Consider the following 27,129-nt stretch of genomic DNA (forward strand, 5'->3'; position numbering starts at 1 on the left):
AAAAGACATGACTTGTTCTTGTTGGAGCTATGTGAATATGTGTGTCCTTTACCCTGTCAAAACTGAGATGATGACTTAACCTTGTTCTAACTATATATGAAAGCTCAAAAACATGACAGTCATTCTGTGCTGAATATGACTTAATGCTCTCCTTTGGTTGCAGCTGCAGTTTATTACCTTGCCTCTTCCGGTTGCAGAATTCCTCATTACAGAATTAATCTTTTATTAGTGAATGTGCATTTTTTTCTACTACTGTTGCTTCTCATTATTATATGATTTTACCAGGTTGTTAAAGTTACACCTTTGTGGGCCCTCTTCTTTTATCCTCCTTGCATAAACCTGCTTCAGTTTGCCATATAGCAGCTTCTTGAGATGTGTCAAGCTATGTGTAATATTTAGTGTACTTTGCTATAAGAATTGTTTTGTATTATTACGTGTTTATGGCTTAGTACCTTACTATTTGTAACATCTTCCTATTAAATAATGAGGATAATACATGGTATCAGGAACATAACTCTTCAACAAGTTCAGTGTAATTTTGTGTTAGGTGGTAGAATTAGATCATTAGTTTGTCATGGCAGTGCCACATGCTGCTGTCAAGAAAGCATTATGTAACCAGTGTTTTTTATTTTTGGTGATGTCAATAGAAAATACCTCTGTAAGTGGAGTTTTCATGATGCATATAGCTCTGTGACCTCAATGTACTAGTCATTTAATGCCATAATTCATTGTTGAAGAATCAGCTTATCAACATATTGCAAGGTAACTTGATTATTTCAGGTAATTTTGAATTTAGAGAATATTTTTAAAGTTCAGTAGGAGAAGGTAATGGCACCCCACTCCAGTATTCTTGCCTGGAAAATCCCATGGACAGAGAGCCTAGTAGGCTGCAGTCCATGGAGTCGCTAGGAGTCAGACACGACTGAGTGACTTCACCTTCACTTTTCACTTTCATGCATTGGAGGAGGGAATGGCAACCCACTCCAGGGTTCTTGCCTGGAGAATCCCAGGGACGGGGGAGCCTGGTGGGCTGCCGACTATGGGGTCGCATAGAGTTGGAAACGACTGAAGTGAATTAGCAACAGCAGTATATATTTAACTTTTGTTTTTAGCTCATTATTTCAAATAATGTAAAGTGTTAATAGTGTAATAACCAAACATTAAACATGCATAGTATATATAAGAAAGGGCCTTAGAAAACATCTTGTCCCATCTCCAATGCCATATTTCCTTCCACAGTGTTCTGACAAATAATCTAGCCTGCTGAGTCATTCAATTCACTCTTAACAGCCATTTAAAATGCTGAATGTTTGAAATCCTGTTTCTACTTCTTAATCTTGAGATAAAACCACATCTTTATGATTCAAGCATATTGATTATATATTATTCCTTCTATATGCCAAACCTTAAAACATTTGAAGATTGTTAATTATATTGGCAAATTGGTTAAACATACCAAGTTTTCTCTGCATTCATTATGTTATATGCTGGATACCCTTATGAATGTTCACTATTTTTTTTAAGAGTTTCCTCTCAATGTGACATCCCACTTAGGATACTACCTGGATGATATGGTTATATACAGTACACTCTGTCTTCACTTGATTGTACACTAGGTGAGACAGGTATATATATATGTGTGTGTGTGTGTGTGTATATATATATATATATATATAATATTTGTATATTGTGTATAGTATATCTGGCTTAAATACTGAAGTAATTTTAGGTCTAATGTTTCAGTTAACTGAGATTTGTTATGGAGTTAGAATGACAGTTGACCCAACCTCATGTATGTCTAACTGAAGTTGTCATGTGTTCTCAAGGATAATTTCAATGAACATGGGATTTGTAAAAATCTGACAGATCCTAACTGTAACTCAGCTAATGGGCAACATTATAATTTATTTATAGCTATGCAATATAGTTATTAATGAGCTAATGTAGAAATGAAGGCAAATTGTACTGTATTTTGTGAGAAATCATACTTCATGACAAAGGTTGGCATTATGTAATAAGTACCCACAAAATATTAACCTACTTACAATAAATACAATTAATAATGTACATAAAAGAATGAAATTAAGCTAATTTTCTATCAAAAAAAGAATTATTCATGAACAGAAAGTGGACAGCATAGATTTGATGACAGGAAGGTTGTATCTAATCTGAATTACTGAGTGACCTAGGAAGCTTGCTCAGAGGGATTACAGAATAATTATGTTAATATGCAATTATCACCTCATTTCTTCTGTAGTAACCTCAAGATGTAGTGTAGTGAGGGTGTTATAGCAAGTGCTGATAGTTTGCAAAAATACTGATGTTTGAGATTTCTGAGACAATAAGTCTAGCTTGAGGCATATAAGTGATGATCTGTCATCTTGAAGACAGATCTGACCTTTGTACTTTTTTTTTTAATGCTCTTAGTAGTATATAACTACAGGCAGTTATAGCTGTAGAACTCATGATTTCCTAGAACCTGAAATGTGTTTTATGTAGATTTAAAATTCCATTTGCAGCTTTTCATTAAGTGTGTGAATTTTTTAAATAACAGTTTACAATTCAGTTAAAAGAAAAATTCTATAGTTATGTGATTACATGGAGGAGGACACAGTGATAGTATTTAAACATTTAATAAAAAGATTCTAATTGATACAGCAATTTCATTGAAATTTAGAGAGGCCAAACAATATAACATTAATTTGTTTATTTTAATTTAGTAGTTTCTCTTTTTTTAAACTTAATGAATAATGCCTACCTTCAGATATGTCCCTTTGTTATGTTGACATAAGCTGGTATTTATAACTCTGTTGTATGTATTTAACTGTATACAGATTGTTGAAAAATCTGTTTGAGAGTGTGTGAAATTAGTTTATAGGTCAAAATATGTTTTCTTGCCTGGATTCTCCTCCATAAATGTCCTGAATGTAGGGAAATAATTTATGATGTCAAAATTCTGGATCAGTGCAACACATATTGATGATCCATTATTCTTTATTGTATCTCAGTGCAATAGCTTTGAGTCTTGAATGCTGTTAAGAAAAAATGTATCTTGAATGTATCTTTTCATTTTTAGAAATATATTCTGAAAATTAAGCCAAGAAGATTTTTTATGGTTGCTAAAATACTAGCTTACTTATTCAGTTTCTTATAGCATATTTTTAGACTGATGTGATTTTTAATATTAATGTACTAATAAAATTTTTTTCTTAAAAAGAATGACTCCTCTATTTCTGAGCAGAGATAGTCTATTGGAGACAAGTAAGGTACATTTCACTAAGTAGATGTAAAAGAAAACTTTGATTGTTAAAGACCTCATTTTATATTTTCACAATATTCAATTTTATCTTTTCTTTTACCACATGTATTTTGTATGTTAAAAAATTTGTTATACATATATACTCTGTTTTTGAGCAAAACACTTTGATATCTTCCAATTTATGGAAGCTCTTATAAAGCCATTCTAGTAATGAGAATGCAATCTCCAAGCCGACATGGATATTCTCATAGTTTGTCACCCTGCTGTTCAGGGGGTACCAATGAAGTTGCTTTAAATGGGAAACGTCTGTTCCATCTCTGAACCTCTAACACCAGAACAGATGGGTGGAACGTGGAACATGGAAGGTTTTACCTCTGAGGTGGTAACAGTGAAGCCACTCATTAACACTGAATTTACCACTTTGTTAGCAACGTTGCTTCCTGTTGAGAAAAGCTAATATAGGCTTTCAGATTGACTGAGCATATATTTGTCTACCTCTATGATTATAATAAGTTGGAATAGAAAGTAAGTGTCTTACAGGCTAATTTTTTAAAAAGAAAGATTTGTTGTCCATTTCTGATTTATGTGGTTGTTCCTATTTGGGCGTTTTACTTTTTCTACTTAATAAGAAACATCATTAATGAGTAGTAGTATAGCATTATGATTTGCTTTCCTTTTCATTGACATTTACACACTCCTTCCTAACACATGTTTATGTGCTGCCCATTTTTAACTTCTGTGTATGTGATGTAAAAACTCCTGCTGGGTGCTGCATTAGCACCATTTTGGAGTGATATCATTGAATATGATCTTATTTGAAGTCTGTTTTTATTACTGTGGAAATTTGCCAATCTCAAAACAGAATTCTAAGACCTATGAAGGTCAGAAAAATAATTGTTGGTATAAGTGATAATGCCAAAGAAAGATATTTGTAGTATTTGTTGTATTAAAGAACATATCTTGTGGAAGGTATAAGGTCATATTTATAAGAGCTGCTTTAAGTTGTGAAATAAGAAGAAAATACTTAGAAGCAGTTCTTTGATTCTTTAACTAGATTTAATGTTTTACAGAATATATATTTGGTATATAAAATAAATTAGAAATAATAAACTTCATTGAAAATGTTTTCATTTCTAAATAGCAATTAAAGCTCCTGCTGTTCTAAATAAAATTACTCATTATACAAATAAGAATACTATAAAAGAAAAGATAGACTTTATTCTTTATATGAGAGCAGGAACTTTGTTTGGCACGTTTGCTACTGAACCCCTATTACTAGAGCAGTGTGTGGCACATAGTAGGGGCTCAATAAATATTTGTAACATTAATAAATTATACTTAATACTAGGTGCAAAAGGAAAAGAAATATGGAATATCATGCCAGTACTTCAAATAATTAAATATGTGGGGTTGCCAAATAGCAGGTTTGTAAATTGCACTTGATGATTATTAGATATTTTGAAAGCCTTGCTATAACTGCTGAGTTAAGAAATCAGAAACTTGATGGAATTTCCAATATTTAAATGAGATACCCAAATTTCATAAGAAGAAAACTAGTTTTCAGAAACTTTTGAATTGATTTTGCAGTTGTGCTTTTATTCATTTACCACATTAGTGCTTTATTCAACAAATATTCCTGAGCACCTATGCCAAGTATCTTGTTAGGTTCTAAGAGTTCACTATCCCTACCCTCAAAGAGCTTACATTCTTCCAAGGTAATGGCTATATAGTGTGACCATTTCTAAAAGCAAAATAAGAACATACTACAAGGAAATTCTTAATAGTGGGGGCAGTATTTATAGCCATTGAATGTTTGTCTTCCAGACTTTCAGAAGTCTTCTTTTAAAATATTCTGCTGTCCTCTCATAACAGTTAAATATATTATCAAAAGCATTTAGTACCTATGGCTGATTCTTGTTGATGTATGACAGAAAACAACAAAATTCTGTAAAGCAATTATCCTTCAATTAGAAATTTTTTTTTAAATGCCTAGAAAATATTATCTACATTTTATATGAAATAAATGGAAGAATTTACCATACATTTATGATGTTTTCAGATTAGAGTAACAACTTTTAGATCATTGCAGTAGACTGTCAGATCATAAAATGGGATAGCTTCCTATTAGGGAATGCTTTTAATTTGGGGACTCAAGTTATGAAAGTTTAAAGAAGCATAAAGCTTCTTGATTTTAACTTTACAAATTTAGAATGAAGGATAATTTACATAAGGATAGAATGAAACCCAGTGAATGAAATGTTTTTTAAATTAGTAGAATTTTAGGAGAATGTGAAATACTGAGAGCAGAACAGTCTTATTTTAAATTAAAAAATACAGTTTCATACATTAGTCATTGTTGTTGATAGCACATAAGTACATTCAAGTAAGCTTCTTTACTGATTGTTGTTTTGTTACCTTTATGGAGTTTTAAGTGACAAAAGTTTTACTTTTGTGTAATATGTAACACTTTACAGTATTCTCTAGTGTAGAATGTCCACAGTAAATTTACTTAGGTAAGATAATTTTCTTTTTATTAACAATCTCATATATAAGATTTTAGATTTTTTTTCAGTCTGTAGCATATTCATTTATATTGTGTGTGTCTGTGTGTGTGTGTCTGTGTGTGTGTGTTTATGTTGCTTTGCTCTACACATTTTGTATATATACAGTTTGGGGGGTGTTGTTGCCTAATTCAAAGGAAAAATTAACCTCTGCAACACTAAAAATCTTTCAGTTTCTTCAAGTGTTTCTTCATTCTTGAAAAATTATTAGGGTCTTAATATAATGAGTAGAATTAAGCGACTGAAAATGTGTACTTTCAACTCTCCATGCGTTCTAAGGATAATCTTTCTTTCATGCAAATCTAAATTTTTTTTTTCCATTTTCTAGACTAAATGTGTTAAATGGGCTTACCAACAATATGGATGATTTGAAGATAAACACCGATGTTACTGGTGCTAAAGAAGAACTCCTAGATGACAACAGTTTTATATCAGACAAAGAGAGTGGAGTTCATAAACCAAAAGATTGTCAAGCATCATTTCAGAAAAACAATACATTCACTTTGCCTGAAGAACTGTCAAAGGACAAATCTGAAAAAGCCTTAAGTGGAGGCCAGTCTACTCTGTTTATACATGCTGGTGCTCCTACTGTTTCTAGTGAAAACTTTATTTTGCCTAAGGGAGCTGCTGTTAATGGACCAGTTTCACACTCCTCCTTAACTAAGACTTCCAATATGAATAAAGGCAGTGTTTCGTTAACCACTGGACAGCCTGTGGATCAGCCAACAACAGAATCTTGTTCAGGTTTGAAGGTGGCAGCCGATCTTCAGCTGTCTACACCACAGAAAGCAAGTCAACATCAAGTTTTATTTTTATTATCAGATGTAGCACATGCTAAGAATCCAACCCATTCCATTAAAAAACTACCTACCTCTGCTTCAATTGGTTGTGACATTCAGAATTCAGTAGGGAGTGGTATAAAGTCAGATAGCACTTTAATAAATCAAGTAGAGGTGGGTGAGGATAGTGAAGATTTATTGGTAAAAAATGATTGTGTCAGTACATTAACAGGAATTTCCTCAGGTACAGATGAATTTAGGTCAGACAATGATACAAACTGGGATCCCCAAAAAGAGTTCATTCAATTTCTTATAACTAATGACGACACAGTAGATAAAGCTCCAGTTCACTCTAAAGTAGGTCTGGAAAAAAAGAGAAAGCGAAAAATGGATGTAAGCAAGATAACTCGTTATACCGAAGATTGCTTTAGTGATTCTAACTGTGTACCCAATAAATCAAAAATGCTAGAAGTAGACTTTATGGAACAGAATGAAGATGTGCAAGCAATAGACTCACGGACATATGCATTATCACAAGTGAAACCTGAATCAGCTGATGAAGACTTGGAATCCGTGGATACTTTTCAACATCTAATTTTTAACTCAGATAAGTGTGGAGAAGACAGTTCACCTGTTCATACTAGCACTTTTCTTTCAAATACCTTAAAAAAGAAATGTGAAGAAAGTGATTCCGAGTCACCCGTTACTTTCAGCACCGAAGAGCCATCATTCTACCCCTGTACAAAGTGCAATGTGAATTTTAGGGAGAAAAAGCATCTCCACAGGCATATGATGTATCATTTAGATGGGAATAGTCACTTTCGTCATCTTAATGTCCCAAGGCCATATGCTTGTAGAGAATGTGGACGGACATTTCGAGATCGTAACTCACTGCTAAAGCATATGATTATTCACCAAGAAAGAAGACAGAAATTGATGGAGGAAATACGTGAATTGAAAGAACTTCAGGATGAAGGAAGAAGTGCACGATTACAATGCCCTCAGTGTGTGTTTGGTACCAATTGCCCTAAAACATTTGTGCAACATGCTAAAACCCATGAAAAAGATAAAAGGTACTACTGCTGTGAAGAGTGTAACTTTATGGCAGTGACAGAAAATGAGCTGGAATGCCATCGAGGAATTGCCCATGGAGCAGTGGTAAAATGCCCTATTGTCAGTTCTGATGTAGTCCAGAGAAAAACACACAAAAAAGCATTCATGAAAGACCCCGTTATAGGATCATCCAAAAAATCGGCTACCTATATATGTAAGATGTGTCCTTTTACTACTTCAGTCAAGAGTATTTTTAAAAAACACATGGAGTACTTGCATTCATCATCATGCATTGATTCATTCGGCAGTCCTCTTGGGCTTGATAAAAGAAAAAGTGACATAATTGAAGAACCTATAGATACTGATAGTCCTAAACCATTAACTAAACAACAGTCAACAACATTTCCAAAGAACTCTGCTTTAAAACAAGATGTAAAGCGAACATTTGGATCATCCTCACAATCAAGTAATTTTTCAAAATTCCATAAACGGCCACACAGAATACAAAAGGCTCGGAAAAGCATTGCCCAGTCAGGTGTAAATGTGTGCAGTCAAAACAGTTCTCCTCACAAGACTGTTATGATTAAAAGCAGCATTGACCAAAAACCTAAGTATTTCCATCAGACAGCGAAAGAAAAATCTAATGCCAAGGCAAATAGCAACTATTTATATAGACATAAATATGAAAACTACAGAATGATCAAAAAATCAGGTGAATCATATCCTCTGCATTTCAAAAAAGAGGAAGCTAGTTCATTAAATTCTTTACATCTGTTTTCATCAAGTAATTCTCACAACAATAGTTTTATTTCAGACCCTCATAACTCTGACACCAAAAGGCCAGAAGGCTTCAAAGACCACAGGCGTGTAGCTGTAAAGAGAGTAGTTAAGGAATCTAAGAAGGAAAGTTCTGTTGGAGGAGAAGACTTGGATAGCTATCCAGATTTCTTGCATAAGATGACCGTTGTTGTTTTGCAAAAACTTAATTCTACCGAAAAGAAAGATAGCTATGAAACAGAAGATGAAAGTTCCTGGGACAATGTTGAGCTAGGTGACTACACTACACAGACTATAGAAGATGAAACCTATCATGATATTAATCAAGAACATGTAAACATATTCCCTCTATTTAAAAGCAAGGTGGAAGGTCAACAGTCTGGGGAAAATGCTACACTTAGTTATGATCAGAATGATGGCTTTTATTTTGAATATTATGAAGATGGTGGAACCAATAACTTTTTGCATGAGATTCATGATCCTCAGCATTTAGAAAATGCAGAAACTGCATTGTCAAAGCATAGTTCTGTTTTTCACTGGACTGATTTGTCTCTTGAGAAGAAATCGTGTCCTTACTGCCCAGCAACATTTGAAACAGGTGTTGGGTTGTCAAATCATGTCAGGGGACATCTTCACAGAGCAGGATTAAGCTATGAAGCCCGCCATGTTGTATCACCAGAACAAATAGCCACAAGTGACAAAATGCAGCATTTCAAAAGAACTGGCACAGGAACACCTATTAAGCGAGTTAGAAAAGGTAAGTTTTCACGTGGATAATTTGGGCTAGTATGTCCATATTCGAATTCAAAGGATTTGAAGGTTTTGCTCAAATTTGACCTTCATTAGAATCACATAATTTCGTATTTCAGAGTTAATTTGTTTTGAGGAGTTCAATTTATAAAAAAATTCTGATATTACTCTTAAAAATTTTTTTTTAGCTATAGAGAAGTCTGAAACCACTTCTGAACACACTTGTCAGCTCTGTGGTGGTTGGTTTGATACTAAAATTGGATTATCAAATCATGTTAGAGGCCACCTGAAAAGACTTGGAAAGACCAAGTGGGATGCTCACAAATCTCCAATCTGTGTTCTGAATGAGATGATGCAAAATGAAGAAAAATATGAAAAAATCTTAAAGGCATTGAACAGTCGTCGTATTATTCCTCGACCATTTGTAGCTCAAAAACTTGCATCGAGTGATGACTTTCTATCTCAAAATGTTATACCTCTTGAAGCATACCGTAATGGCCTAAAGACTGAAGCTTTATCAGTGTCTGCATCAGAGGAAGAAGGGCTGAGTTTCTTAAATGAATATGATGAAACTAAACCAGAACTGCCCAGTGGAAAAAAGAATCAGTCTCTTACACTCATAGAACTGCTTAAAAATAAAAGGATGGGAGAAGAAAAGAATTCTTCTGTTTCTCCTCAAAAGATCCATAATCAAACTGCAAGAAAGAGGTTTGTTCAGAAATGTGTTCTTCCACTAAATGAAGATAGTCCATTGATGTATCAGCCACAAAAAATGGACTTCACTATGCACTCAGGTAAGAGGACATTTATGACTATCTTACATAACTTAAACACAATTATGTTTACCTTAGTGGAACATGTATATAAAATACTTTCTCAGAATCCTTTATTTAAGCTGCTTTTTTGCAGAACAGAGATTGGTTACACTGTTATTTCTAGATAAATCATCAGTTGATGTTCATCAGCATTGGAGTCTCTGTGCCTCATTTCTTGGTCACAGTGCAAGGTGAGAACAAAAGCAAAAACAAAAAACTGATCAATAAAAATAAAATTTGTCATGGACGGGTGATGGTTCTTTGGATGGGAGGTTGACATTGTTCAGAAGCATAGTGTTACTGAAAAGGCTGTCATATTTTTGCCAGTGCTCCAGAGTGATTTTTGTTTTCAAGATTGTAGTTGTCCAGGTTTTCCTCCTGCGTAGGTCAAACAAACAGAATGGATTGGTGTTTGTCGTGTGTTGCCATTAACCCAAAGAAACTTCCTCCCTCTCTAATTCCTCCTTGTATTGTGAGATAGTTTGGTTTTGGAGGACTGTTGTGAGTATAAAACATTTATTTGGGATTTTAGATTTTAACAACACGTTCTATTTGAACAGAACAGATGGTTTAACCTAATGGTTGTGCACCCATAGTTTTTCCTTTTCAAAGGAATATTTTGTATGAGTTGGCAAATGATGTGGCAGATAAAGTTGCCAAGCTTTATTTGGTATTGCTAAGTCTGGTTTTAGACTAGAGAAATGTTGTGTCTGTATAGGTTTCTTTTGGATGTTAAGGATGCTGAAGATGAGTTTAGATGATACCATAATTTTAGCCCTAGGTTGAAGGTAAAAGTAACTTGTCAGTGAATTAATAATGAATAAAATTACTATAATGTTGATTTGTTTACTTTGGGCAGACATTGGGATATTCTAAATATTTGTAATGCAGATTTGATTTGAGGAAAGATTGTCTTGAATCGTAAGTGGTCTGAAAAACGATTTATCTTGTATGGGCTTCTGGTTAATAGGGGTCTTTCTTTTGTACAAAGAGAGTCTTTCAAAGCTAATATTTCAACATTTTTCAGAGGGATAAAATGTAAGCAAGATGCGGCAGTTATGTTGGCCAAGGTGTAGTACACTTCAGAGAGGGGAAAGTGTATCTGTGGCTATCACAATATTTGTTGAAAAAAACCAGTTGAAATGTGTTGGGAGCGTGAGGGCTGTCTGAGAAGATAGGAGTTTCTTATTGCTTCAACATGTTTTCTTTACTGTGATGACTGAGATGTTAGCTTGTTGATCATTTATTTAGCACAAAGATTTTAGGAAAAAACTTCAGATCATTAACTTTCATTATTGATTGCGCATTCAGAGTAATGAACATAAAATGCCCTGAATAAAATGTTGTGTCTAACAGCTGTTCAGTGGTGTGTTTTACCACCTTTTCTCCCAGCCTTCATCAGAAAGCCTAATTTAGTATTGAGCCTTTTACGGTTTTGTGGGTAAAACACTTTAATTACCACTTTGTCAACTAGACTTTTTAATTTTTTTTTTTATTGATAATGTTGTAAACTTTGAAACTTCTCAACAGAACTGTGCAATTCAAATCACAGGATTGTATTTTAGGTTTAGGAAATGATCTGCGTAACACAGAAATCTGCAAGAAAGTGATAATAGGTATTAAATCCAAAGATACTCAGGGGTTCAAGACAACTCCTCTTCTCCCTTTCCAAAAGAGCATGGGTTGCCTCTAAATACTAACTACAAACTAATAATAGTTAACTTAATTTCCCCTCCATATCTTAAGCTAATTCATTGAACGTTTTTTAAAACCATCTTTATTGTGGTACTTTTCTTCACGCTTTTACCTAAGAAAATTTCACTTTTTGAAGTGAGAACTGGATTATAGTTTTCTTTTGAATGATAGGTATGCCTGTGAAGCTTAGAACATGTGTGCATTGCAATACGACGTTTACAAGTGCTGTTAGCCTGTCCAACCACTTACGCGCTTATGCACGAAAGAAGAGTGCTGGACTTTTGACTGGTACAGGTATGTTTGAACAGATAACACAGCAAGTCTGTTTGATACAATACACTTTTTTTTCCCTCACCAGACTGGTGCTAGTTCAGATGATATTTATAGCTTTCTTTTGTAAGCAGCAGTTGAGTCTGAACACACATTAAATTTCAGCAACTTGTAAACTATTGGATATAATTTTAATTAATTAATTTTTTTCCATTTAGCTCTTATTGGCTTGATTTGAGGAAAAAGTAACCCAATAGAGGTGTGGAAACTTTTGAGTCTACATTCTTTTTATTGATTTTTAAATTATAATATTTTTACATTTATTTTTGTTAGTAGATTCTAGTAAGACACCTCTCTTTGGTAAAAAAGAATTCTAGCTTAGGGAAATGCTTTATTTGGCAAGGATATTATAGTGAAATTTCAGATACGTAGCTAGATTAGAAAAATAAGCAAACGAACAAGTCTTCATTAATCTATAGATCAACTTTTTGAAGGGGCTAGCCTTAATAATGGCCTGTGTTTATGACTGAATAAATTTTTCATTTAATGCCCCTAAGCTATATTTAGCATTAATAAATATAGCTATGCACATAAATGTTACCATGCACATTTCTGTGTTATTTTTGGTTGGTTAGCCCAACCTTGCAGATACCTTTTCATATGGCTAGCTTGTGAAAATTTTATTAGCTTACTCACATGTAATACTGCTTCTTAAATCCTATGGAATGCCTTGCTCATTTTGTTTGTAGCCTTTCAAGCAACCTTGCTTTAGCAAACTCCATCTCTCTGACATCTTAAAATACTCTCTTTTCTAAATAGATCTACATAAATCCTTTTGCCTAAAAATCTCTTTCCAGGCTTTTTCTCTTGCTCTTTTAGATCACTGCCTTCTGCTTTCTTCTAGTTGTTTATCCAGCTTTTTTTATTCTTCCTCATGTCTTCCTATGGCTTACATTCAGTATGTTCTTGCCACCAAAGAAGCACTTGTAGTCACACTAGTGTCTTTCTTCTGCTTCTTTGCTTTATCCTGACTTAATATATCACTGACTTGGGGTGACTACTGACCATTTATATTAAAAGGAGGGAAGTAGAGTGAGCTTTACTTTACTGGATTAGTCCTCATACTGTGACATTTTAGTTACTTCTAGCTTCATCAGTCTTGAAAGGTGATTGCAGACATTAGAGGCAGGGGACAGTAAAAATAAGAGGCTGTAGAAGCAGGAAATCATTATTGTTATCATAGCCACTAATTTATATTGAACACTTCTATGCATTAGACAGTATGCTGCATGCAACTTACACGCATAACATTTAATCTTCACAACCACCATTTTAGTTGTACGTGTTATAATGATCTGTATTTTATAGGAAACTAGAGATTTAGAGAACTTAAGCAAGTTGTCCAAAACTTATGCGGCTGATAGCAGACTTGAAATTTCAATCAAGGCTGTGTTATCCCGAGGTCTTTGTTTTTAATCACTGTTACTTACCATATACAGAGTGACAGCAATGGAAAATCCTAAAAGTGAAGTTGGGTTCAAGGTGAGGAGTATTCTGGTGAAGAGTCTAATTAGAAGGAGCAGGGAGAGTAGTTCCCTGATGGCCTAGTGGTTAGGAATCTGGGCTTTACTGCCATGTCTCAGGTTTAGTTCTTGGTTGAAGAACTGAGATCCTGCAAGCTGCATGGTGTGATCAAGAAAGAAAGGAAAAAAAGAAAGAGAGAACATGCAATCTAATACAGGCCTATCCCAAGAAATGAGTTAGGCCTGCATTAGATTTCAGATGACTTTAGAAAATGTTCCATTCTGACTGTTTGGGCACATTACATAAATATTCACGGGGCGTGGAGGTCGGGGGGAGTCTCTCCAGTCTAGATTTTGTAGTCCATTAAAAAATGCCTTTATCTCATCTGAAAATCCTTCAGAACATAGTATTAATTGCTAATAAATAACTGATCATAACCTTCCATTGACCAAGGGTGCATTCTCATGAACACTTTATCATCTAAAAAATTTCATTAGTTGGGAAAAAATACAAGATGAATGGGGATACATTTTTGTGGGCATCAGGAAAGGGGATGCTATGTTTAAATGTTATTAAATACTAACCAAAATATCCATCAGAAGTGTTAAAAATATAAAAGTGTGTATTAGGCAGTCCAAGGGCAAAGAGAAGGGAAATGAAAAGATGAAGGAAGGTGGTATTTTCCACAGCCCCCATCAACTCTTAAAAAATATAAAAATCCCATGGTCCCTTGGAAATTCTGAAACATTTCCCCTGCTTTTAAAAATCTTGACCAGTAGAGCTACATAGAAGATATTTTTGCTGCTTATTCATGCCAATAAGAAGTTTTTATCAGCTTTATTACTGTTTTTTGTGTTCTAAGTGGAGAATTCTGTATTACATTTATAAACTCCACATACTTATTCTCTTCTTCTATATCAGTTTCACTGGTATAAAATAATGGTCCCAGCCTATTATCCTGAGGGTTCCGCTGAGTAAGTAAGGCATTCATCAATTTATATAAGTAAAAGGCATTATTTTTTAAGAATACATAGATGCTGTTTTGAGGAATAAACTACAGAATCAATTTTTTTTAATTTACCTTAATCCAGGTATATCACAAAATTGAAACAACATAAAGGGAAAATAAGTAGAACTGAAACCTCTGTTCTCCTAGTCCAAGCAGATTTGATTGATGTGTATTTTTAATTATGTGGCCTACTTTGGAAGAAAAACCATAGATCCTTGATGAAATGATCAAGGCATGCTTTGATTCCTTTAGTAGAATAAACTCCCAAGCCTTCTTAGAAGCCACCAGCTCCTGGCCTTGTCTCTGGGAACTGGTGGCTTTTTGAGAAAGAGAAATATTCCAACTATCCTGAAGAGAATGAAAAGGATGCTCCTCTGTTTCTCAAAAATTTATTTACTGATGACTCAAATACTTCTAATGTGATAGTTCTTTATTCTTTTGGGGAGGTGGTTATTGACATTTTTGAGACTTCACTCTGACCCCCATCCCAGAAACATGTATTTTATCATCCATAGATAAAATATTTTCTATATGTAGGCTTTATATATAGATGATAACCATTGAAGGTTTTCATCCATGGGCCCTTCCTCTGGTAAAAACTAAGAAAGAGGAGATGCCAACTAAAAATGAAGTGCAAAGAATACAGAACTGGGGGAATCTGGAGCCCTAAGAAGTCTTTGTGTGTGTGTGTGTGTGTGTGTGTGTGTGTGTGTGTGTGTGTGTAAAACAGTTACAAGATGCCAGAATTATGTAACACAAAACTCATTTCAATGATCACAGATATAAATCCTAATTTAAGTAAAAGGAAATAATGAAGAAGGTAGGAAAGTTTGGAAATTAAGGACATGAAAGAAGTAGGCATACTAGGAACAGAGTTCAGTTGTCAAAAAGGAAAAAAAAAAAAAAAAGGAGTAAACTTCACAGATTTAAATTTTGCCCAGAACTGACCTAGTTTATCATCCATTGGGCAGGTTCAAATAAATTGTTAATGATTTCCATGTGCCTTCAGTTGTGAATAATCATTCATGAAGCTGTTTTACTGTTTTTTAGTGGATTTTTGTCTAAAGAGGCTATTTCTAAAGGGTTACTTTATATCCTGCTGCTGCTGCTAAGTCGCTTCAGTCGTGTCTGACTCTGTGCAACCCCATAGATGGCAGCCCACCAGGCTCCCCCATCCCTGGGATTCTCCAGGCAAGAACACTGGAGTGGGTTGCCATTTCCTTCTCCAATACATGAAAGTGAAAAGTGAAAGTGAAGTCGCTCAGTCGTGTCCGACTCTAGCGACCCCATGAACTGCAGCCAACCAGGCTCCTCCGCCCATGGGATTTTCCAGGCAAGAGTACTGGAGTGGGTAAATTCAAGATATACTTCTTATTCAGTAATTTTTTCCAGTTAATATAGACTATACTATTATTGGTAGACTTCTTTTTCAGGTTTTGTTCTCTATAGATTGTTCTACATGTCCATACAGATTTTTTTCCTGGTTGATTTTTTGTATAGTCTGATAAGAACATTATTAATTTTCATTAAAAATTAGAAATTGCATGCAATTTATTTTAAATGGTTTTGGACTTTTTTACTTTATTGGCTTTTGTGTTTAATAATCTTTTAATTAGTTAAATGGTATCTTTTTTATATTGGCAGTATTTGAAATGGTATATTTACTAAGCTACTAACAGTGACTGAGTAATAGTGCCTCTTTCACTCATAAGTGTACTGGATTGCACAATAAATTATAGGGTCACTCTGGTTATTAAAATTTTTAATATTTGAAATTATTCAAGATAAAGTGAATTGTGTCAACTTAATCTGTATTTGGAAGTAAAAAATTTTTGAGGTCAAAGTAAAAGTGAATTTTTGACAGATAAAGAAAGGAAAATAATTGGAGTTCAGGTAGAGAGAATGTTGTGAAAGGAAATATATCTAAGATGAATGCATGTTTGTATGATGCTTTTCTGTGGTAACAGCAATCTGTCATCTCCTAAAAAGAAGAAAACACAACAGTGATACTCAGTATTTTTATTGGAATTCCATTTTACATCTTGACCCTATATATTCATACATATATACATTCATACATATATATACTTGTTCACTCATTCACTCACCTGAATTGAGTTTGATGTACTCTGATATTTTCTGTTGTATTCTTTCTCATTAAAAATTAATACTGGTCATGACCCAGTGAATTGATTTCTACCCAGTGAGAAGCCACTACCCACAGACTGAAAACACTTCTCTTAAGTGTCTCGTTTAGAAACTAATACTGATTAGAATCAACAATAATAGTAGTTTGGAAATCATAACACTCGTCTGTGGCAGCAAGTGAATTTTCTTTACTCATATTCAAATGTTTATCTGTAGATCATGTTTTTTAATCAACTTCTCACCTTTAGCATTTAAAGTATTAATAAATTGGGAATTTCTAGATACTTAAAATTAATGCAAGAAAAATAGTTTTACATATGCAGATATTTGGGAGGAAAGCTTCATTTCATTATCTTCAGAATACTTCCCATGATAACATTGTTAAAATAAAGCATGATCGTTGCTGTTCTACAACAACAGACTCATCATTATAATTAAAGAATCACTTTTCCAATGAGGAAAAAAATAACTTGAATTTATACTCAGTCCTTTCAGTCAATACCACTAGTGTAATGTATCTACATTCTTTTTTAGTAAAGTCATTTTTATTATTCATGCCATCCACTTTTAAGCAAACCAGTGGGTCGTATGTTACTTCATGTTCTGTAGGAGTTCAAGTTCTTTAGTCCAGGCCTCCTTTCAAGGGGAGCTGAGAATTAAATTGGGTTTGTTTTTCCTTGATGCCTTTACTGTTTGTTTCATTGTTAGATAGAGCCTCAAAAAGAAAGAAAAAGAAAAAAAGAAAAGATAGTTCATGCTGGTATATAATGTTTAATATGGGTAAGAAGAATCAGCAGTCATATTCATTCAATAAAAATTTTAGTCATTAACTTTTGTACCAGGACTGTGCTAGCTCTGAAGCTATAAAGAACTTGGACTCCAACTGCAGAAACATAATGATGGTGATCTGGTAGGACAAGGACAAATTACACTGTTACAGAAGGCTTTGTGAGGTTTCAGCTAGACCCTGAGTGTGAAGGCTGAGTAGATTGAGGAAGAAGAGATGAAGTGTAGGACATTCCAGGTAAAGAGAACAACATAGTATGGGATAAAGGGATGGAATTTGGAATTCAGGAGTTTTTCTTTTGGGAGAATTAGTTATAGGTGTTTGGGAAGATGATAATGCCAGAAAGGTGGGGTTTGATACTTTGAGTGCTTGCTAAAAATGTTAAGAAGTCACTGAAGAATATTTTAAATAAGGAAATGACATGTTCCAATTTCTGTTTTAAAAAAAGTGTTCCTCATGACACTGAAAGATGGATTTCTGTAATTTCCTGGCTATAATTTATCTCTGCGGTACTACTCTTCATTAAGGGTATATATCTGTATATTTGTCTGCACAGTAATGTATGATTTATTTAGGATTAGCCACATAGTGAATTGTTCAAGTTGAGAAAATTTTCTAGGTAATGGAAGACTAGTGTCAAAGTTGATTTCATCCTAACCACTTTGCGATGGTGGTGTTTCTAAACGGTTATTCTTATTTCGGCCTGAGTATAATTTAATTATTTGAGTATTTAGAATCACCTTAATGGATGCTAATTGTTCCATAGGCCAGCAAAAATTGGGCTATTTGCCCACAATGCGAAAAGGTGATTGGCTGATTTATTCACTAACTCAATTAACATTTTCTTAAAGGTGGTTTGTGTATTATGCTAAGTACTAAAGAGATAAATTGGATGTTACAGTATGGTATAAGTAAAACACATGTTAAGTGCCAAGTTATAAGTGTACATGAAATACTTGAGGAAGTTCAGATGAAGAAGTTCCTTTCAACTAGACTAGGGCCAAGCAGGGCTTTTGGAAATTGCATCTGATTTGGACCTTGAAAGATTGTTAACTGAAACGGAAATGGGAGTTGGGGAAGGGAAGGAGCATACCTGCAAAGAAACAACTTGGAACTGTGTGAGATGTTTATTTAAAATACCCAGAAACAGGTATTTTAAATAAACATACAGAAAATAAACAGAAATAAACAGAAAAAGGGAATAGAGTTGGACAGGTAAAGGATAATATAGAATGCTAACCCATAGTGTTGGAATTAGTTTTGTTGAGCAGCCAGTAAAGACTTTTTTAAACGAATTTGTGTGAAACTTTTAAAACTCCTTTTTAAATAAAAATTAAAGGATTTGGTGGGGAAGTGGAGAAATTGTAGATGAGTTCATTTTAAGAGTCCTGATTCAGGATAATGGCAGTTGGAAAGTAAAGGAGAAATAAAAATGCATGGATAAGATTGTGGAATTTAATTAAGTAGAACTTGGCAGATTATTTAGAGTTAGAAGAGTAAGAGGAAAGATGGAGATGGCTCAGAGTTGTAAGCTTTGTTATTGAGAAGATGGTTATACCAGTACAGTTAATGAATCTGCTACTGGGGAGTTCGGTAAGAGAAGGATAACCTTCATTCTCTGGCCATCATTTATCTAGTAACACATCATTATCTAGCTGTCTACTGTTAACAAAGCAAACAATCACACTTAACTGAACCAGTACATTTGTTTTTAGGAGAATGGAGCCTAAGAGTTTTGTATTATTATAGCATAAAATGGGAGCCTGGAGGGCTGCTGTCTGTGGGGTTGCACAGAGTCGGACACGACTGAAGCGACTTAGCAGCAGCAGCATAAAATATTTCTGTTTTATGATGCCTGCTTTTTTACTGGTCATAGGTTATACAGTTTAGGAACTCTGTTTGACTGATAATCTTTTTTGACCAATATCTTGTTTTTCATAAAAGTCCTAACTAGTCTCCTAGCATTCCTGTCAGTTCTGTGGCTTACTCATTTTCTGAGTTTTGATTTTTCTTAACAGTTGATTTAATCTGGATCTGACAGTTTTTATGTTTGAATTTTTAAACTTGTCTGATATCTTTATAACCTCAGTTCTCATGTTATGTTTGCTATGATTTCTATTCTAACATAAATCTCTTGAATGCTGTTTATAATATGAATATGAATTAAAATGTAGTAGATTTTATAATAACACTGTATGTTCCTGGCCAGACGTAAACTGTAGATAAATCTAGTTTAAGTGGTTTTATGGAAATAGTAAAATAATACACAGATTTTCTCTTTTGGAGGTTAGAGCAAGAGGATGGCTTGTTGAGACTGGTGGTCCCTCACTAAAGTAAGAAGTGGAAAAGTGAGGTTTACTGTTTCTTTGTTGTGTCTGGAGTTTGAGGAATAAGGTTAATTCTTGTGTCCAGCAGTGTGTTTAATTGTGGCCTTAGCTAGAAGTTAGTTAAACTAGAAATTACTTAGTCAACACTGTGTTTGATAATAGTTTAGATTTTGGCTGGAGTGTAAAAAATACTTCAAAATGATAAAAAGCTAAAAGATCTATTGAGATTATGGATTTGTGACATTTAGATTTACTATTATAATTATTCTGAGCTCTATTTGAACATGATTATAGTAAAGATAATTTAACAAAGTTTTAAATAAGGTCATTTCCTTACTTAACTCATTTTTACAGGAACAATCACTTAATTAATTCCAATAAATATGAAATGATAATTTGGAAATACTGATACTTTTAGAGACCAGGGAATGGGATTGTATTCAGGTGATTCTAAACGTGATTTAGAACAGATTTGTCATTATCTATTTTAATGTTTATTCCAATTTTAGGTATGTCTTAGTCTTAGATAAGAGATTGATATTAAGTGCCTATTGTGTTTAGTAAAACAGCATGCAAATCCAACCTACCTTAAGGAGAAATTTTAAGGTTTTTTTCTTATCTTTTACCACAGAGAGGTAAAATATATTTGCTTTCCTGTTTACTCTTAACTAAACAATAAACAATTTGTACCTGGGGTATTATTAGCTTTTAGCTTTTTGCAACCTAGAAAGAACCCACTCCAGGACTCTTGCCTGGAAAATCACATGGACAGGGGAGCCTGGTAGGCTGCAGTCCATGGGGTCGCAAACAGTCGGACACGACTGAGCGACTTCACTTTCACTGTTCACTTTCATGCATTGGAGAAGGAAATGACAACCCCCTCCAGTGTTCTGGCCTGGAGAATCCCAGGGACAGGGGAGCCTGGTGGGCTGCCGTCTATGGGGTCGCACAGAGTCGGACACAACTGAGGTGACTTAGCAGCAAGACTAGTCTGCCTGCAATTTCTGTCTATAAAAATGTGTGATAAAGTTTCATATTTATGTTTACTTTCCCCTTTGCACTGATAATACTCAAATATTATTTTACTAGTCATTCCCTCTACTTTGAAATAGCAGAGGTTTCTAGATACTGAATATATGTACTTTTTCTCGTCCCAAGTAGATAACTTCTCTGAACCAAGCACATAAGGCTGTTGCTACCATTAATATTAATACAGCCTCGTACTTTGTAGGGCAAACTCAAGCCACCTGAATCCTCTAGACTGATACTAAGCCATAAACTTGAAGGAAAGGAAATCAGTTTTTCAAATATTTTTCACTTCATCCTCTTCCAAGTAAAATGTTAAATTGTGTAGTACCTAATTAACTTTGCCATAATTGCTCTGTGATCCTAGGTTAGTTACTGTTTTTCATTATTGAGAATGGAAACTTTAAAAATTAATGGAAGTAACTTAGGGCACTAAAAATAAATCCAGTTTTAGAGTGAAAATATCAAGGGAGAATGATGGTGAAAATATACTTCTGAGGTTGCTAGTTGTGAATTATATATGTTTAATTCCAGTTGGAAGGGGAACATTGCTTTCATAACAATGAACTACTTAAGCTGCTTTATATGTACATTTTGGGAATAATGACTGGTTTGTTTATGGCACTGGTTTATTTATGGTTTGTTTTTGGTAGGTAGGACCAAAGAGTTGGTGTTGGGAGTAGGGACGTCCTTTCCATTTTTAATGGGCTACAGAGAGTGGGATTTAACAGTTTTTTCTCTTAATAGGTATTTTTTTTTTTTTTTTTATGGGCCAAGAGATCAAGAGGTGGAACTGAGGTTAGCCTTTCTCATTTGGGGTAGTTGCTACTCAGGATCTAGAACTGGCTACATAATTTGCAAGATACAGTACAAAATGAAATTATAGTACTTCATGTTCAGAAATTATTAGGAATATCAAGACTGTAACAACAGAGCATTAAACCATGTTTGGGATGCTATGTGACTGCACAAGTTGTACACCCACGAAGTCTGTCTTATAAGTACTTTTTGCAAAGAGAAAAGTATACACTGAAAAAAAACAATTTAGGTTCTCAACAAATGATTTCCCCAAACCCACATCCTTATTTTATACAAGCTAAAATGTTTCTCTTCACCCCCTTAGTTGGGGCTGAGGGGAAGAAAATGCTGATTGCACAGTCTTTTGTGTGCTTGGGGCTTATGGGCCTTGAAGGATAATGGCAGCAACTAGAATTGAGTTTGTTTATTCATCTCACACCTTTGCGCCTCTTGGAGCATATGTATTTTCTTCCCACATCACCACTGGCATTACCTCCATCATCAGCTTGTTAATGGTGCCAGGAATGTTGACTTATCTGTTCATGTCATTTTAATCCCTGCTGTTTTCCTGAATGAGCTCATAGCTACCATTGGCCTGCCCACCTTATACAGATCAACTAGATGGAGAAGAAATTTTCTCTAGAAGGGATATATGTGAGTGTGTGTGTGTGTGTGTGTGTGTGTGTGTGTGTGTGTGTGTACACACACTCTAGAATGCCTCTTATTCTGGATGTGTGTAATGTGGCCCTTGTATTAGGTTTGACTTTACCCTAAATATGGCAACAATCAGGTAGGAACAAAACAGATGAAATAGGGCTTTTGACTAAATGGGTAGGGAAGGATGATAGCAGATAACAATATTTTGGTGATGAATGTTAATTTAGTTACAGTGTTAGTTCTTTACCATAGAGGCTTCAGATGTTTTTAAGAAAAAAACTTCATTCTTTGAGGTCATTTGTGTAGTGAATTAAAAAGAAAATGAAATTTACTGAAGCAATTATGTATATAATGGGCAGAAAGGTAGAAGTGGCAAAAGGACTTATGTTAGAACCCAAAGTAAATTACTTTTCTTCTGTATATAAAGCTAATCTGTGTACAAAGCTGTGTATAAAGCTGTCTCAGAAAGCAGGCTTGAATTTATCATATTGTTTATTGATTTGCTTTTCACTGATCCGGTTTAGTTCTTTAGACACAACTGTTGTAGTTTGCAGTATAGCAGTTGGATGTTCTTTTTGAGGGCTCATAGTCTGTTGTATTTCTGTCTCATTCCTATTTGTAACAGCTAGCTGTTTTACTGAAAGGTGTGTTCTAAAAAATATTTATATGGCCTTACAGCTCAACTCAATTTATTCTTCTTAAAAGTAAAATATTACTACCAATAGCAATGTGGATCCTTTATAAATCAGATAACTGCAAAGTGTTTTTGTTTTTTTTTTACAGTCTAATGGTTAAAATTGATCACTTCAAACATTATCTGCCACCCTAAATAGGAAGATTTGAGTGATTGGGTTTATTCATTTCTGAAGAAGCAGTTATACTCAAGGAGAAAAAAATTAAGAATTTCCAAAACTAATTTAGTATTTTTTGTAAATTTCAAGTATACAAACAATGCTAGATTTAAAATACTTTGAAAGAGAAAAACGGTATATGTCTGGTTTGGTTTTTGACAGTAACAAATAAGGGCAAATAAAATTGTAAAGAAAGCCTTTGTATTAGTATAACACTATCTATTTGGCAGATTATTCATATAAATAACTTCAATAAACTTTTAGTTTGTTTGTCAGAAATATTGATGAGCCCTTAATACTAAAACTGACTTCTGTTAGTGATGTTGTTTTAATGTTCTAATGATTTCTGGTACAGTCCAGAATGAAATGGCTTTTCCCTTGAGGTAATAAAATCTGTTTTGAGAACATTTGTGTAATTGTCTTGTTTGTACATCATCTTTTTCATTTAGTGGAACATTTTGTGTTAATCATCTTTTTAATGTAGAGATTACCATATAGATGTCCCTTTTGTGTGCATATTTATAATATGTTAAATATTCTTACATATTTTTCTAAAATTTTGGGCAGTATTGTAAGGGTGACAGTTGGATGTTGTTATTAGAAAAAAAAAATGTTCCTGTTAAATGTATTCATATTTTATGTTCTAACATAAATGACATTTCAGGGGATAAGAAATTTTAAAGTGATGATGGAGATGTTAAGATAATAGAGATATTTAAGTGTAATTACCAGAGGCCTCTGGTTTTTAACATTTTAACTTTATGGACAAGTTTCCAAGGATTCTCAATACTTGTTATTCCCTAAACTTATTTAGAACTCTTAAGTACTAGAGATTCTCAATCATATGCTGACAGAGTTGTCCTACTTTCTGAAGTCATAATACCTTCAAATATTAATTACAACAAAAACTATGGTATTCTCATTTAAAATTTAGATCTGATCATTCATAAGACAGCTTAAACTTCAGAGTTTCTAGAATTCATATAATATAAAAAATCAGAAAAATTCTTGTTTCCCTCTGTTAAAGTCAAAAACATTTCTACACCTCTGAGTAAATATTTCCAGTTCCATTTTTTTAACGTATCACAGCATCTAAATGTAATTTAAATGTTTTATAACTGACTGGTAAATCATTCTTTTACATACTTCCCCATCACCCTCTCTCCCTCTCCCTCAATTTGCTTTACACACCCAACATTATGGCACTCTGTAAACAAATAAAGGATGGTTACAATATATTTTATTTGTATCTGACAGTAATTTATTTACATTTTAGAAAAAATTTGAATACAATGTGGCAATTTTGACAACACAGGAAGCTCATCAAAGATTTCTGTCTGTAATCTCATGATACACCAAATGATTCCCCTGTTCCATGTAACAGAGACAGGGATTGTGTGTGGTTTACCTTATACATAGGAAAAGAGGAGCTGACATCTAGTAGCACTTAGCCCTTTTTGAGTTCCTTAAACTCTTGTGGTGTATGAATTTCTTTGAAATTCACCTAAATTCAAGTTGCTCACCAAAGCAACTACGAAGAAAAATGTGCTGATTAGAGACTATGTGTTACCTCATTCTTTCTACTGGTTGTGAAGAACCTAGTTTCTACATGCAAGCTAGACTGGCAAGTGAAGAAAAGTGTGACTGCTAGCAACATGCTCATTTAAACAAATGATGCAGAAGTGTTCTACAGGAACTATAGTATATATTACACAGTGGTAGAACAAATTTATGTTCATATGCTGTTTAAATGTCAAAGGTTAAATTACTGGGTTTTTCTTTATTTTTCGTTGCAGAAGTATTCATTCAGTTCCTACCATGTGCCAGGCTCTTGAATGAGCTAACTAATGAGAACCTTGTAAGGTTTTTCTGTTCCAGATGTTGGTTGTTTAGCTTTGAAGCAGCCATTCTTAAATACTTAACTTGAATTCCTGTAGTTCTTTACTTACTAGATTCTTCTTCTGAGGATAAACAGAGAAAGACTGTGACACCTAGATTTTTCTTTTAAAGAGGCAAGTGACAGGAAGCAAAAGACAGTGGCTTGAAAGAGATTTAGGCTTCTCATGGTTTTTAATTTTCTATGTGACATTTCTTTTAGCATTGCCACTTGACTACTGTAAGAAACAGTAGTCTATTTACTGGTTTTGTAATAGTAGCATCTGTTCTTTTGGAACCTGGACTTGGAAAACTCATTTCACACAATCATTGAATATCCAGTTCCTATTCTCTCTTCCCTAGAATTTTTCCGGGGCATTTCACATGACAGGTTAACAGAAGAAAATTCATTTGGACAACTCTTCTGTTACATTTGTTTCCCTTCCCCCTTGGGCCCCTAGAGATAAATTCTTACCATCTCTTCCTGCTAATTGACCAGCAGCACCCTGGAATACTATCATCACTTTGTTCAAAGGAATGGTGTAGTTGTATTTAAAGAATAAAATGTTATGTCCCATCTGTTCCTACCTATTAAAAAAAAATCTTTTTTCTTTATTAAATTAGATTTTTTAAAATAAATGATTAAAGGAGAAGTCAAGTAACAGAAATTTCAAGAACAGTTAGCACTAGAATTTTGATGCACTTTAACATAAAAATCTCTTTTTCCCCTTTTTAATCACATTTTTAAAATAGAAAATAATGTAACAAATACTCATCATTTAATTTGTGGTCCATTTGTTAACTTATGTGAGATAATCTGGATCTATTTTTCTAGTAAAATAGAACATATGCTTGTATATACAATACAGATTGAGTTTAAAAATGAAAGTTGAGCATTCTTTGTCCTTTCAAATGTAGGGCTAGCTTATAATTTTAAGAGCTATTGTAAAATTCAAAATGAATTGCATTGAACTTTTTACTAAGTTTTCAAAGTATGTGAAATCTGATTAATGGAGAACTAATCAAATGCAAACTTGATGATCTTATATAAGATGTTATAGTTTTCCTGGAAGTAAGATTTAACCAGATGTTAATGTATATATGATTGTAAGAGAAAAGATTGCCATTGCTGTGGTAATTGATCACTTTAGTAATTTCAAGTTATTTTAGTTTTATCCTTTCAGTTCTGATTTGGTATGGTTACGCATTATTTGAAAAATGAGTACAAGAAGTGTATATGCTGATAATATTACTGCTATTAGAGAACCAGCTGCAAGGTAGTGCATGATTCAGGGACTACAAATGAATGCAGACATTTTCTAACTTGATTTAGATGGTCTGACCTCCCAAGAAGTATCTGTATGTATGTGTACTTAGAATATGTAAGAAATGTTAAGTCTTTTTCTTCCCCTTTTTAGCCTTAGATTGTAAGCAAAAGAAATCAAGGTCAAGATCCGGAAGCAAGAAGAAACTTTTAACATTACCTCATGGTGCTGACGAGGTTTACATTCTCCGATGCAGGTATATGCCTATATTACCTAATCTGCTCAGTTTCTTCAGATTTTGCTTTGAGACGTACTAGTTATTTTGTTTGAAATTTTTAATTTTTGACTGAAGGTGCATTCTCAAAAATCAAGTTACAAATGAACTTTCAGAGACAGACTTAAAATCTTATATGGCTCATAATATGCTGTACTTCAACAACTAATCAAGTTTTTTATATTAGCTAAGGGCCTCTATGATATTGTGATTTGTAAAAGTGGCTTTTTTTGTTGTGTTTTATTCGTGTTCTTTGTTTCCTTTAATTTGATGTTTTTCAAATTGTCTTGAGTTCCTGCTTATTGGAAGTATATTTTCTCTCCACTTGTACTTCTGAGTGTAGATATACAGACTCATTCACACCTCCTTCCATACTCATCCTCATGCAGTTTAAGGAATTCTAAATTAAAGAGTGCATTTTTTTCTTTTGAAAAAAAAAAAAAAGTAGTGCATTTTGGAATTAAGATGTGTAGGTGTTAAGACCTTTTAATTAATTTTCATAGTAATGTTCCCATCTCTGCAGGTATTACTAGAGTTAGTATGAATTGGCAGTTTTAATATTACATTTAATCATTTTGACCTCACAAGTATTTAGAAACTGTTGTCTAGTACTATCTTCAGTATAAAGT

The 27,129-nt window shown here is 33.8% G+C and overlaps 1 protein-coding gene across 1 annotated transcript in view; it reads left to right on the plus strand.

The window, feature by feature from the left end:
* ZNF644 (zinc finger protein 644) overlaps positions 1 to 27,129 on the plus strand; it is a gene marked incomplete at its 5' end in the record, with an annotated part of 58,639 nt that overhangs the window by 30,037 nt on the left and 1,473 nt on the right. The window contains 3 exon segments of the mRNA NM_001082613.1: positions 6,149 to 9,186; positions 9,368 to 9,973; positions 26,380 to 26,482. Coding sequence (NP_001076082.1) covers positions 6,149 to 9,186; positions 9,368 to 9,973; positions 26,380 to 26,482 — 3,747 coding nt within the window.

The sequence above is a fragment of the Bos taurus genome, chromosome 3 (genome assembly GCF_002263795.3).
Source record: "Bos taurus isolate L1 Dominette 01449 registration number 42190680 breed Hereford chromosome 3, ARS-UCD2.0, whole genome shotgun sequence".
Taxonomy (NCBI): domain Eukaryota; kingdom Metazoa; phylum Chordata; class Mammalia; order Artiodactyla; family Bovidae; genus Bos; species Bos taurus.